Source organism: Canis lupus, chromosome 20 (genome assembly GCF_003254725.2).
Source record: "Canis lupus dingo isolate Sandy chromosome 20, ASM325472v2, whole genome shotgun sequence".
NCBI lineage: Eukaryota > Metazoa > Chordata > Mammalia > Carnivora > Canidae > Canis > Canis lupus.
Genome location: NC_064262.1, coordinates 38179792 through 38194198, shown reverse-complemented (window position 1 = coordinate 38194198; position 14407 = coordinate 38179792). Strand labels below are relative to the sequence as shown.

Sequence of the window (14407 nt, the reverse complement as noted above, 5' to 3'; positions counted from 1 at the left end):
GCTGTGTGTGTGGTTGTGTGTACTTCTCTGTGGTCGTGTCCATATGTACAGCTCTATAAGACTAAGACTGGGTATATGTCTTTGTGGGCACAGCTGGGAGTGGTGGCTGCGTAGCCGGGTGCATAACTGCCTGTCCATGTGCTGCAGCAGCACTGTGTAGCCTGCTTGCTGCGGGCCGTGTAATGGGCCTCTGGGACTGATGCTGTATTTAAAGCCCTAGGTCTTTTGTGAGGCTATCTTAGTGAGTGGGCTGGGATTGCTGTGCAGCTCCTCTCACCTCAGCACCCTGCTGCTATCAACCCCACTGCTCCAATGGCTCAGCTCATCACTCACCTCCCCCAGGCAGCAGTTGCTTTGAACCAGCCAGAGATGATGAGAGCAGCCAGAGCTGGAAGACAGTGTATCTGTCTCTCCAGCCTTGTCTGACAACTCTGAACCCTCATCCTGCTGTCACCTCACCTCCCATTAATAGTGGAGTTTGGGTTTGTTTGGGTTTGATGTGTTTGTCTGTTTTACAGCTGAGCTTTTCCCAGCATAGTGGGGCATCAGGGTTTTGCGTCCAGGGAAAAAGCCTGTCCTTCCTTGGTGACACTCCTGCCCCCTAACTGCCACACGCACATGTAGATGTATGTGCCAGAGGGACCTGGGCTTGGCATGTGCTCATTAGCATGTGTCTAAGCTAGCTTTGCCTCTACTGACACCTGTGGAAGGAAGGGCAGCACCAGGGGAGCATATGTAGGGATGTTCTTTGCCTTAGCACCTGGTGTGCATGCAGGCTCTGAGGCTAAACTTGAGTGCAGGCCCCCTCCCCAAACCCTCAGCACAATTGGTTGCTGCAGTTTTTCCACCACCTTCTACCCAGGGGCGTCCTCCATTCTGCTGCAGGAGGGAAGAAGAGTCAAGAGCATCTTCTCAGAGCTGTCCTCCCTCTGATTGGGCTCCAGCTCCCATTCCCTCCTACACAGCAGCCAGTTTCAGGAGCCTCTTCCCTATTCCCTTCCTCCCCAAGATGCCCCTGCCAGCCCCAGCATGTTCCTTAGGGTTGACCCTAGTCCCTGGCCCTGCAGCACCCCCCCACGCACCCCAGGTTGATATCTTTTTGCCATAAATACCCTTTGTACATGAGTGTGGGGATTAGTGGAGGTTGGTGGGGCAGGAGGTCAGGGCTAGGTATGGGGGTGGTGGTGGGTAGCAGCTTTAAAGGTCATCTGCAGGAAGAGGAAACCCCATCCTCCTCTGACCCCTCCCCCATGTCTTCCTCCTAGTGACTCAAGCCCCAGCTCTCACATCGGGCCAAAGGCATATGCCCCTACCCCAAGCCTGGCTTGTGGACTGAGCTGCAGTCTGTGGTTGGAGAGAATGGATGTGAGGACAGGGACAGACTTGTTGCAGCAGGCTAAGCTCTCTACCTATCTCCCAGGTGTCCTTCTACATATCTCCCAATGGCACTTTGCAACCCTAAGGCTAGCCCCTCCGCTCTCAAAGATGGGACCCATGACACTGTGTATACCTCTTTGGACTCAGTGACCTTCCCGTCCCTGTGTCCCGTACCCGCTGCTCTGTGGGCTGCAGTGTGACCACGGGGTGGAGGGGGCCTGATAGACACCTGCTCCTGCGCAGAGCAGGAGCGCCCGAGGATTCAGCACCACGCGGTGGACAGCTCCGGGACAGAAGCCCCGCGAAGAACAGAAGCCGGAGGCGCCGGGCAAGGAGCTGTGCTGGAGTCTGGAGGGAGGCGGAGGCCGGGTTGGGAGCGGGAGATCCGGAGTGGGGAGGAACGGAGGAGGGGCTGGGGGCGGGCCGGGGCCAGGGGCGGGGCGGGCCGCGATTGAAAGCGGCCGGGCGAGCTGGCGGGCGGAGAGCGCAGAGCTGCTGAGCGAGGGAGCAAGCCACTGAGCGAGAGCTGGAACCCTGCGCCCCCGGCTCCTCTCCGTTTCTCTCCGCGCCGGAGTCGGGCGCGCCAGGTAGGGTAAGCCCGTGGTGCCGCGGCCACCGCCAACCTTATCGATCCTGACCCCATGTCCTGGAGACCCGTGGGCCCTCGAGTTCTGGGGCGCCCGGGCCGGGACGGGCCAGGGCGCCCAGACAGTGCTTGCCAGGAGCTCCAGGAAGCGGGAAGACAGCCCCAGGCATCCCGCCTTTCTTCCCCAGAGAACGCACGCCCTGCATCACGCTCCTTCATTCCTCCTCTCCTTCTATCCTCTGGTCTGTCTGTCTGTGCCTCTGTCTTTGTGTTAGCCTCTCGGGCTCAATCACTCCCTGCCCGGATTTCGTGGCACAGGCCCCCTGGCTGTCTACCTCTGGGGTTCTGTCTCCCTCCAGGGTATTGTCCCTGTCTGGATTTTGGTCCTGGCTGCCCCTGTGAGAGGCTTGTGGTCTTGACTAGTTTGGGCCTCAGCCCCCATCTGGGTCCCTTCCCTATCTGTCCTGGTCTTCATGCTTGCCTCTCTCTCTCCTGGTTGCCTGGTTGAACTGCTTCTTTCTGGGTACCCACAGGATCCCAGTCTCCCTGCCCTGGCACCAGGGAGAGATTAACCCTGGGGAGCTGAGGGACAAAGTGAAGAATACCAGTTTCTGTGGTCAGGACCTGGGGTCCTTGAACTAGTGGCTGGCCTTCTTCAGCCTCAGTTTCCCTCTCCCAGCCTTCCCAAGCCTGCGTGATTGTGAGAGCCTGTGTGGGGTGGGCATCCAGGAGGGTAGCTGGGGTACAAACAATGAACTGCAGAGTGGAAGAGGGAAGGAGGGGTCTCTGAGGGCCAGGGACAAGGTGGACAGGATGGGGAGAGGATGACGATAGGGAGATGAGAGATGATGACTGTCTCTACTTGGATCTGAGCTGAAGAAAAAACAGAGGCATAAAGTCTCGAACAGCATTCTAATGCAGAGCTAAGGTGTCCAAAAGTCTCATCTTGAGCAGTGTTTTGAGATTCTGACCAGATGAATTGCCCCTGACTCTGGACACACATATGCTCACATCTACTTTCCCTGTTGACTTAAGACCACTTAAGGCCACTTCAGTGACCCTCCCTGGGGCCAGCCTCTCCACCTTGCTGTCAAACTCCCAGGGCCTAGAGATTCTATTACTTCCTCAGTCAGGGGGCTCTGGGGATGGATTTTTAAGAACTAGGGGCTAGGACCCTTGGGTGCTCACCTGGGCTCCAGTCTCTGTAGGAGTTGGAAACTACCCTTTGGAAACCTTTTTCCTTCCCTCTTTCCTGGTGGGTTTCAGCCACAATGGCCCATCTCTGGAAACACAAGTCTCAGCATAGGGACTAGAGCCCCAAGTTTATACTCTAACCTGGCCACTGCTGCAGTATTGACTTTGGGGTCCTAGAAGCTTTGTACAAGGTCTTGGACACTCTTTGATTCACAACAGGATTAGTGTTGGCTCAGGTCTTCTGACTTGTCTGGGCCTCTACTCTCTGCCTCCCTCCTTCTCTGCTGAGTATGGAATGGGCATGGAGCCCATCTACAGACCCAGATCAGGGCAAGGTTGAGAAACAGGCCAAAGGGTGTCCCAGGAGCTTTTCAGCCTAGTTTGTGATATTGTCTCTCCCTGACTCCCTAGAAAAGTCCCTAGGGAAGGGAATTGGGGAAGGCAGAGTTAGAAGGGTTGGCCACTCTTGGGTTCCACTTCTCCCTGTTTGTCTGTCTGTCTCTTTCTCTGCAGGAGCTGGGTCCCTTCTAAATTCTCTTCCTGCCTGTCCTTTCCTGGTTCCTGCTTCCTCCTTTCTTTGCCTTTGCTGCTTCTATCCTCATCCCCCGGAGGCCCAGGTCTGCTGGACCCATCCATCCCCTTTGGGACTATGGGATCACTGCTTGGGCTCCTGGCACTGCTGCTGCTATGGGGTGCTGTGGCTGAGGGCCCTGCCAAGAAGGTGCTGACCCTGGAGGGGGACCTGGTCCTGGGTGGGCTGTTTCCAGTACACCAGAAGGGTGGCCCAGCAGAGGAGTGTGGGCCTGTCAATGAGCATCGTGGCATCCAGCGCCTGGAGGCCATGCTTTTTGCACTGGACCGCATCAACCGTGACCCACACCTGCTGCCAGGCGTGCGCCTGGGCGCGCATATTCTCGACAGCTGCTCCAAGGACACACATGCCCTGGAGCAGGCACTCGACTTCGTGCGTGCCTCGCTTAGCCGTGGTGCCGATGGCTCACGCCACATCTGCCCCGATGGCTCGTATGCCACCCACGGTGATGCTCCCACTGCCATCACTGGTGTCATTGGCGGCTCCTACAGCGATGTCTCCATCCAGGTATGTAGGGGCTATCCAACTGGGGGCTGGGTAGGGAGTCTGGAGGTGGGAGCCCAGAATTCCCTCTGAACAGGGGCTCCGTGATGCCACACATTGGAAAAGGGACTAGGAGCTTCCTATAAGTAGCTTTTTGTGTGATACTAAGAAAATGCCTCTGTCATATAGTGGGGGTTGATTTTTAGAGATTGTGTAAGGAAAAGATCCCGCTTCCATCACACAAACACACACACACACACACCCCTGAGGTTAAACAGCCATGAGAAGCTTAGTAGCCAGGCCTCTTGAGTCAGAACTCCAGGTTTGAACCCTGGCTCTCCCAGTACTATGTGACTCTGGGCACTATTTCTCTCTTCTATGCCTCTGTTTCCTCCTTATAGAATAATAGGACAATACTAACATTTGCCACTCTTAGAGTTGTGTTGGAAATCTAATGAGATAATACATGCAAAACATGTATCAGGCGTAATCAATATTAGCTGCTGTTATTAATACCCCATTTTATAGATGGAGAAACTGAGGCTTGAAGAGAGGCAGGTGCTGGGCACGTGAAAACAATCCCCCAGGGCCCTCAGCTAAGGGCCTCCAGCTCTGTCAGATTATCTCTCCATGGGCTTGAAAGGGGTGGAAGACAGAAGCCAGGAGAACCCCAGAGAAGAGAAACAGGGGTGGAGACCCTGGAGAAGGAAAAGCAGAATGTGTCTAGCAGGGGGAGAGTCCCCTAGGGTCTTCAAGGGGTACAGACAGGATTTGAAGGGGTGGAAACAAGGTCCTCCATCCTCCTGCTTTCTCACAAGAGGTAAGCAGATTGTACTGGCCCAGCTGATATCCCTGAGCACACCTCGCTGCTTTAGCCCAAGTGGGATCTTCCCCCTCCCAGACTGGGTCCCACCTCTTACCTGGACCCTTGCCTGCCTGGTCCCCAGAACAGGCTGCCAGATGAGGTCAGAACTGGGATCAGGGTCGGGATTTGCAAGGAGGGCCTTGGCTGGGGCTTAAGCTTCTTTTAGGAGTCTGGCTGAGAGCACTGGAATTAGAGGCAGGCCAGGACCCCTGACGTGGAATTCTTATTCAGGAGAAATGAAGCAGGAGTCTGCACTATGGAGGCAGCTTCTGGCCTAGGATCAGGGAGGCCTGCTCATCCCCCTACTGCAGGGAGTGAATTACCGGTTCTGCTAGTCCCACCTACTGGAGGTGGCCGGTAGCAGCCACCTACATGTGCCACCTCCCACTGGCTGATGTCTTCAGGGGCCTCTGAGGTGCCTTCCTAGCATCCACCCTCTCCATAATTCTCTTCAGGGCTCCATGCATTCATCTCCAGGACCCAGTCACCTTCCTCCCACCCCAAGCTGCTGCCTCCTATAGCAGGACCCACACTTTAACATCGGTCTACTTTTTCCTTGTCTGAGTCAAAACAAGACCCAGCCCTTCATCCTTAGGTTACACCTGCCTGTTAATCATTCTTCCCCATTCCTGCCCAAATCCCTCTCGTCTTCCATATGCCAGTCACTGTGGCCTCACATACATTCTCATTTTTATCTGCTCAGCAGCCTTGTCAGGCAGGAATGAGAAACTGAGGCTCAGAGAGTTTTGCTAACTTGCCCAGGGACACATGCAGAAAGTACAAGAGAGGCATTGAGATTCACAGTAAGAGCCTGCGTGCAAAGACAGACCTAACTCCCTCCTGTGGGAACTGGATTTTGTCCTGCTCTTACCTACCCATCTCACCAGGTCCTTGTCTGGACCCCACTCTTGGGGGCTGGTCCCAGGCAGTCAGTGGTAAGCAGGAAGCCTTGTTTATTTCAAGCTCAGCCATCCAGTAGAGACCAATTCTTGGGTTCTCAAGGCCATAGGCTTTCAGATCTGGTCTTCTTTCCTGGGGAAGCTTTTTTCTTCTTTCTCTATCATTCCATCGGGATAGACTCTGGCAAAGGGATATCTGCTCCAAATACATAGAAAACCTAAGAACCCTGAGCAGCCCAAATGCCAGCTAGTGCCCTCTGCTGCCCTGTGCAGCCAAGTGCCAACCTCTTCCCCTTTCAGGATTTGGGCCTTCCCTTGCCTCCCTACTTTTGCTACTGCTATGCATCTGAAGGGAGATGAAAGCAGGGTTCTAGTGTGGTTCAGGAGCCTGGTGCCTCAGCCCTAGGTCTTCTCTCTCCCAGCCTTTGGGAAGGAAAACTCCGTGCCCTTAGAGGGAAGACACATCAAGACAGGATATAGGTCTTTGGGGTGAGGGAGACCTCAAGGCTGACCACACAGACATTTGATCCCAAGGTTGAGTAGCTGTGAAGAACACATCTGTCTTTTGAGTTTGACCTGATCTCTGATCTTTGCCTGCTCTACCCCTCTCCCAGGTGGCCAACCTCCTGCGGCTATTTCAGATCCCACAGATTAGCTATGCCTCCACCAGCGCCAAGCTGAGTGACAAGTCCCGCTATGACTACTTTGCCCGCACAGTGCCCCCCGACTTCTTCCAAGCCAAAGCCATGGCTGAGATTCTCCGCTTCTTCAACTGGACCTATGTGTCCACTGTGGCATCTGAGGGTGACTATGGCGAGACAGGCATCGAAGCCTTTGAGCTAGAGGCCCGTGCCCGCAACATCTGTGTGGCCACCTCGGAGAAAGTGGGCCGTGCCATGAGCCGCGCAGCTTTTGAGGGTGTGGTGCGAGCCCTGCTGCAGAAGCCCAGTGCCCGTGTGGCTGTCCTGTTCACCCGTTCTGAGGATGCCCGCGAGCTCCTCGCGGCTACCCAGCGCCTCAATGCCAGCTTCACCTGGGTGGCCAGCGATGGCTGGGGGGCCCTGGAGAGTGTGGTGGCAGGCAGTGAGAGGGCTGCTGAGGGTGCCATCACTATTGAGCTGGCCTCCTATCCCATCAGTGACTTTGCCTCCTACTTCCGGAGCCTGGACCCCTGGAACAACAGCCGGAACCCCTGGTTCCGTGAGTTCTGGGAGCAGAGGTTCCACTGTAGCTTCCGGCGGCGAGATTGCGCAGCCCACTCACTACAGGCCGTGCCTTTTGAGCAAGAGTCCAAGATCATGTTTGTCGTTAATGCAGTGTATGCCATGGCCCATGCGCTGCACAACATGCACCGAGCCCTCTGCCCCAACACCACCCAACTCTGTGATGCAATGCGGCCTGTCAACGGACGCCGGCTCTACAAGGACTTCGTACTCAACGTCAAATTTGATGGTAATGAGGCTAGCCAGTAGCCACCAGCTGTTGGCCTTTGGAGGATAGGAGGGAGTGGGTCCTCAGGTTCCATTACCTGGCTAAGGGAACATGGCCTACAGCAAGCAAGGGAGTCACCCAGGGTGCTGGCAGAGCCAGGACAAGGATGGCTAGCCAGGGCTCTCCAACTGGAGCCAGGACTGAGGTTCCACTTTCTGGCATGGTACTGCACTTGGAGGGTCTCTAGTTTCTTGTTTGGGCCTTGAATTCTCTCCCTCCTGACTCTTTATCCTGCAGGGAGTGGGAACTGGCGGTACTCAAGCCCATTCTCAGGCAGGAAAACATTAGTGAGAGTCAGAGTAAGGATGGGTTAAAAGTGAGCAAGAAATACTCCGTTTTCTGAGAAAATTTATTCCTAGACTTGATTTTTTTTTCATTCAAGGTGGCCAGTCTCTTCATACCAAAATCTATTTTTATAGGTATTTATTTATCTATTTATTTTTAAGATTTTGTTTATTTGAGAGAGAGAGAGAGAGAGAGCACAAGTGGGGGGAAGGGCAGAGGGAGAAGAAAACTCCCTCCCGAGCAGGGAGCCAGACAGGAGGGTCTGATTCCAGGACCCTGGGATCACAACCTAAGCCCTGAGCTGAAGGCAGACGCTCAACTGAATGAGCCATCTAGGTGCCCCATAGGCCTTTTTAAAAAAAGATTTATTTATTTTAGAGAGAGCAAACTCGCATGAGTGGGAGCAGGGGGAAAAGGGAGAGGGAGAGAAGCAGTCTTCCTGCTGAGCTCAGAGCCTGATGTGGGACTGGGTCTCACCACCTGAGATCATGACCTGAGCCCAAATCAAGAGTCAGACACTTAACTGACTGAGCCAGTTAAGTGGCGCCCTCATACCCAAATTTATTTTAATAAACTTCCTGGTTTTAAGAACAATTGATGCCTCAGGCTGTGGGGGACCTTCAAGGGACTCCAGGCTGCACCATTCATGGTGGGGCCTTAAGCACATCATATGCTAGCATGAACTCCAACTTCTCAGTGGCACCTGGGATGACAGGGATCCTGCTTCCTCCTGAGCCTGGCTGGGAGATGTGAGGTTCCCAGGCCAGGGGAGATGAGGAGTTGAAGTGTCTTGTGAGCTGCCTGATGAGTACATCCTGGTGACCATCAGTGGTTATAGATGACCACTGAGGTTGGGGTTTGGCTAGCATTGGGGTTAGTAGTAGGACTGGAGGGTCTGGATTGTCATTAAGTGGATTAAGTGGGACCAGGACTGGACATGAGGCTGAATTTAGCTGGGAGGAAGTCCATGTTAAGTCTGGGGAGAGGGCTGTGGTGTGTCTTATGATAAGGTTGGGATCTAGGTTGGAAGATATGGGAGAGTAGGTATAAGGCTAGGTTTTGGAGAGTCATGGTTGGGGATTGGTGAGGGCAGTTGGTCTGTGGAGGTGCCTAGGCTTTGAGGTTCAGGTTCTATTCGGAGTTTAGAGTTGAGATTTGTTGTAGCCTCTCACTTAGAAAAATGGCGGGGAGGAAGGCTAACTTTAGTGTTGGGGTGAGGCTTGGAAGAGCAAGGAGTGGCCTCAGCTCTGTGGTTTGGGTTCCATGTAGGGTGAGGGTGGAGGTCACATCAAGATTACCCACCAATCCAACCCTCTCTTCCCTCCCCAACTCCAGCCCCCTTCCGCCCGGCTGACACGCACAGTGAGGTCCGCTTTGACCGCTTTGGTGATGGCATTGGTCGCTACAACATCTTCACCTATTTGCGGGCAGGGAGTGGGCGCTATCGCTACCAGAAGGTAGGCTACTGGGCAGAAGGCCTAACCCTGGATACCAGCCTCATCCCATGGGCCTCGCCCTCGGCCAGCTCCCTGCCCGCCTCTCGCTGCAGTGAGCCCTGTCTCCAGAATGAAGTGAAGAGCGTGCAGCCAGGGGAGGTCTGCTGCTGGCTCTGCATCCCCTGCCAGCCCTACGAGTACCGGCTGGACGAATTCACTTGTGCTGACTGTGGCCTGGGTTACTGGCCCAATGCCAGCCTGACCGGCTGCTTTGAGCTGCCCCAGGAGTACATCCGCTGGGGTGATGCCTGGGCTGTGGGACCTGTCACCATCGCCTGTCTAGGTGCCCTGGCGACCCTCTTTGTGCTGGGTGTCTTTGTGCGGCACAATGCCACACCAGTGGTCAAGGCCTCTGGACGGGAGCTCTGCTACATCCTGTTGGGCGGTGTCTTCCTCTGCTACTGCATGACCTTCATCTTCATTGCCAAGCCATCCACGGTGGTGTGTACCTTACGGCGCCTTGGTCTGGGCACCGCCTTCTCTGTCTGCTACTCAGCTCTGCTCACCAAGACCAACCGCATTGCACGCATCTTTGGTGGGGCCCGGGAGGGAGCCCAGCGACCACGCTTCATCAGTCCTGCCTCGCAGGTGGCCATCTGCCTGGCACTTATCTCGGGCCAGCTGCTCATTGTAGCTGCCTGGCTGGTGGTGGAAGCACCAGGCACGGGCAAGGAGACAGCCCCAGAGCGGCGGGAGGTGGTAACATTGCGCTGCAACCATCGAGATGCAAGCATGCTGGGTTCACTGGCCTACAACGTGCTCCTCATCGCACTCTGCACACTCTATGCCTTCAAGACCCGCAAGTGCCCTGAGAACTTCAATGAGGCCAAATTCATAGGCTTTACCATGTACACCACTTGCATCATCTGGCTGGCCTTCCTGCCCATCTTCTATGTCACCTCCAGTGACTACCGGGTGAGCTACCTGCTGCAGAGTGGCAGCTGGGGGTGGGAGTGGACACTGGACCTTCTGTTTCCCAGTATCTTGTTTACTCTTCTGATAACTCAGAGGTTCCAATAGGCTGAATGCTCACCCATGGGCACACAGCTTGTGGTGACCCAGGTGGGACTGGACCCCAGTGGGGGGGGTGGGCAGGAGGGTTGAGTGGGGCCTAAGGCAATGACCAAGGAGGTGGAGGAGTTACAGCTGAGATTTTAGGACTTGGATGTCATGCTCTAAGCTTGAGGAGATGCATGAGCTGAAATATGTCCAAATGAACTGCCCTGCTCCACTGAGGGGTTAGCTGCAGAAGGGGACACCTGGTTTAGTGGGTGGGTGATCAGGGGATCAACTAAAGAATTGAGTCAGGAAATGTTGCTGATTTGGTTAGGTTGACCAAAGGTCCTAGAAAGAGCACAGAAGAGGGAGGTGTGGTGTGGTGTGGTATGATGTGTGTCTGTTTAGAGGGAATCATGGAGGGCTTCTTGGAAGAGGAGTCCTTGAACTGCATTCTGCAAGACAGGCAGATTTGGATAAGTTGGGTGGAGAAGATAGGGGAGGGTAGTCAATACAGAGGCTGACTGGAGCAGAAGGTGTGCACTGACCTCCCTCAAGGAGAGGAGGCACAGATGGTGGAAGGTAGGCGGAGGTGAGAGTGGAAAGCAGGAATGGGAATGGCAAGGCTATCAGGCCATATGGCCCCAAAGGGCACAATTCTGATGCCTCTCAGAACTGTGCAGTGTGCAGCTCTGGGGTTGAGAGAAGAAAGCAGGGAAGGCAGAGAAGGTGAAGCACAGAGCAACTTGAGATCTGAGATACAGGGTTGAGGAAGGATAAAGCAGGTGGAAATGGCACCCCAGTTGGTGGCTTCCAAGCAAAGTTCCAGCTGGCACTGAGTGTCTCAGTAGGTCTCCTTAGCTTCAAGGGGACAATGGCTGCTTCTGATGGGGTGGTCAGGGAAGGCTTCTTTGAGGAGGTGACAATGAGCTGAGCTCTGAACAATAAAAGGATCATCTTGGTGAGTCCTCACGACTCTGGAGTAAACTCCGTGGCTCTCCCCATTTTACAGACGAAGAAACGGAGACTCAGGGAGGTTCAATCCCTTGCCTAAGGTCACTCAGCTTGGGAGTGTAGAGCAGGGTCTGAACTGACAATCTTAACAATTAAAGGAGCAGGAAAATCGAGACAAGAGCCCCTGGAAAGGCCCTTTCCCCCAGGACAGAGGTATGGTGGGCAGTGCTGGGGGCCAGGGCGGCTGGGCTTGGCTGCTGTTGCACCTGCTGGGCCACCTGCCTGGTTGGTGGAGGCCAGGGCTGGGGAGGGAATCTGCTCTGACTCAGCCTGCATTTGCATATGATTTGCATTTGCATGCCAATCATAGGTGATTAAGGACTAACCTGGACACACATAGTACTCACACATGCACACGTGCACATAGGCACACACTCATGCACACACACATACCTGCACACATATGCATGCAGATACACACTCATACACACACCAGCACGTGTACTCCAATGCACACATACACCCCTGCACCCCTGCATGTTCACGCCCTCAGCTGGAATTTTGATCTCCCTGGGAAGGTGGTCCACAGGCTGATGCTGGGACTGTGCCCACCTTCCTAGAAATCCTTTGGGGCTTAGCAAATGGACCAAGGCCCGGTATTGGATGCTTACCATTTCCCTACTCCCTACCCCCATAGCCTGGGCAGGGATGCTGGGGCCAGACTCATCCTTGACTTCACCCATCCCAGGTACAGACCACCACCATGTGCGTATCAGTCAGCCTCAGTGGCTCTGTGGTGCTCGGCTGTCTCTTTGCACCCAAGTTGCACATCATCCTTTTCCAGCCACAGAAGAATGTGGTCAGCCACCGTGCGCCCACCAGCCGCTTCAGCAGCGCCGCCACCAGGGCCAGCTCCAGCCTCGGCCAAGGTCAGCAACTCATCCTAAGCAGTCTTCTCTCTGCCTCAGCTCCTCAGCATGGGGGATACTCCTTGGGTTGCTGGGATTCCTTGACTGGAGGTGGAGGGCCCCTCAGATGAGGCTGGACAGGAGAGGGAGGAATGAAGGGGGAAGGAGCCTGCCTCCTCTGCTGCCCCCTCTCTGTGAAGGACCTCAGAGTTGGCCCCAATCTCTGGCTTCCTTTCCTAGGATCTGGCTCCCAGTTTGTCCCCACCGTTTGCAACGGCCGTGAGGTGGTAGATTCAACAACATCGTCACTTTGAGGACCCTGCTTTCCTCCCTGACACAGCTGCTCCCTGGAACCTGGTGCAGACCCGCATACAGGGCCAGGAAGAAGTCAGCTGGAGCACTGCAATAATGCCACTCCCATGCCCATCCCCAAAACCCACTTACTCCAACCCTTCAGAGTCAGAAGTCAGGGTCCTTGGCCCAGCAGCCTCTGCAACAGCCACCAACTGTCCTTGCAGCGTGTCCCCTCCTTGCTAGGCCCAGGACTCCGAAGGAAGCAAGCCAGGGTCTACTCTGCCCTGGAACAGGATGGCTGAGGACTGTGGGCCCCAATCCCCAATCAGCAAAGGTGCTTCCAGCCCCACCTCTCCTTCCTTCTAGGGCCTTTTTAATTTTTTACATAAGTTCTTCTGGGATGGGGAGGGGGGTTTTGTGGGGGCCATCCCTTCCTTGCATAGTAGTTTGTCCTGTGGTTTATTTTGTATTATCTGTAAATAAAGTGTCTTTATTTAAAAAAAAAAATCACTCATTGCCTTTGACCCAGGGAAACTCCTCATGCCCTTCAGAGCCTCCTAATCTTCCTTTCAATAGTATTTGTTGACTCTGCTCTGTGCCTGCTCTGTGCCAGATGCTAGAACCTGGTGGCCAGCAAGACAGACCCAGCCCTGCTTTATGGAGAGATAGAAAATGAAAAAGCCATCCTCTCTGAGAAGGAGCCACTGCAGAGCAGCCAAGGAACTAGTGGGATGAGGGCAGGAGGCTTCAATGGACACAGGCTCATGTGACAGTCCAGGGGAAGATGTGGATGGTGTGGGCAATGGGGCAGGAAGGGCCACTGACTGTGACAGGTAGCTGTGGGCTTTTCCACAGCTGGCCAACCTGCCCCTTGGAGGAGCTACTGGTTAGCACAGAGCCAGGCTGAGTGTTGGTGTGGAGGGAGCCAAGAGCAGACACAGAGCTGGACATTGCCTGTTCATGCAGCTTGTACAAAGCCAGAAAGAGCTCATGAGGAGGGAAGCGATGAAGCAGGAAGAACAGAGGCTGGGCAGCTGGAGAGGCCATCTGCTGTTGGACTTTGTGAGAGGTGGGAGAAGGGACCTTTCTCCAGTCTTGGAGGAGCTCTCACCCAGGAGCAGGGGGGCGGAGCCAAGAACTCTTGGGTGCCCCCCCCCACTTGCCGTCCGGGGCTCACCAGGAGAGGGTGCAGTGGCACAGCCTCAGCCACAGTGCTCAACCAACCACTGCCCTCCTGTGGCGGAGGTGGCAGTGGGCACACAGCCCAAAGGGGAGCAGAACCTGGCAACTTCTGGTGGGAGTATCACAGAGGGACAAGGTCCTAGCTCAGGAGATTGGCAGGCCAAGGACATTGGCTATTTTGAAGTTAACTCATTTGCATTTACAGGCCAGCAAGGTTGTAGAAATTTGGGTTAACAATTTTAAAAACATAAACAGAAAACTGAAAAAAAAAATTGTAGGAATGGCTTTTCCTCTCCAGCAGATACCTGAAGTGTAGGGGTGTGGCATCCTGTATTTTCATTAGCTAATTTTGGTGAGCCTACCGGAGTGTCTCTTTTCCAGATTTCTGGTCTTGAATGCCCTGGGCCTGCATGTAGCCCTCAGTGGCTAAGCACCGGGGCAGTGTCCCATGGTACCTGTGGTGCTGGTCTCTGCTTCCAATGTGGCCTTTTCTGGGTCTTCCTGCCAAATTGGACCCAGGAAACATTTGCCCATATTCCCAGCCCCTGGACAGGCCAGAGTGAGCTCTGATGCTTTTGCACCGGGAAACTAACCCTCCTTCCATGGTGTCAGCTCTTTGCCTTAAAATGTAATAATTATAATTTTTTAAGGTAGTAATTAACATGGTTCATGGCTAAAGAGGTACAAGGGATATTCAGTGAAGACTCTCCTATCCCTGTCACCCATCACCTGGGGGCAAGAGGTGGGTAAAAAGCTTCTAAGGGCCAGTCCTCTGAGGACATTCCTTTCCTTCCACCACCACTCC

The 14407-nt window shown here is 54.5% G+C and overlaps 1 protein-coding gene across 4 annotated transcripts; it reads left to right on the top strand.

Annotated features, from left to right (window-relative positions):
• The first annotated feature begins 1831 nt into the window (after positions 1-1831).
• GRM2 (glutamate metabotropic receptor 2) lies at positions 1832-12921 on the top strand. Of its 4 annotated transcripts, none has more exons than XR_004807188.2 (6): positions 1832-1964; positions 3671-4256; positions 6611-7448; positions 9108-10183; positions 11277-11431; positions 11967-12104. XR_004807188.2 is itself a non-coding variant. In XM_025456025.3 (6 exons), exons 2-6 carry the CDS (start codon positions 3807-3809, stop codon positions 12438-12440), a joined length of 2619 nt encoding a protein of 872 aa, XP_025311810.1. In that variant the 5' UTR covers positions 1832-1964; positions 3671-3806; the 3' UTR covers positions 12441-12921. The 4 variants fall into 4 exon arrangements, 3 of the variants coding, with proteins under 3 accessions (XP_025311810.1, XP_048953971.1, XP_048953972.1); XM_025456025.3 differs by lacking the exon at positions 11277-11431 and adding an exon at positions 12367-12921 and having other exon boundaries at positions 11967-12147; XM_049098014.1 differs by lacking the exons at positions 3671-4256; positions 11277-11431 and adding an exon at positions 12367-12921 and having other exon boundaries at positions 1850-1964; positions 7314-7448; positions 11967-12147.
• The last annotated feature ends 1486 nt before the right edge of the window (positions 12922-14407 follow it).

What these genes read in the sequence shown, in the direction of transcription:
- GRM2 (XM_025456025.3), top strand. Translation starts at nt 3,807, where the DNA reads ATGGGATCACTGCTTGGGCTCCTGGCACTGCTGCTGCTATGGGGTGCT. An exon ending in ACAGCGATGTCTCCATCCAG is followed by an intron (nt 4,257 to 6,610) that starts GTATGTAGGGGC and finishes CCCCTCTCCCAG; the next exon opens with GTGGCCAACCTCCTGCGGCT. An exon ending in ACTCAACGTCAAATTTGATG is followed by an intron (nt 7,449 to 9,107) that starts GTAATGAGGCTA and finishes CCCCAACTCCAG; the next exon opens with CCCCCTTCCGCCCGGCTGAC.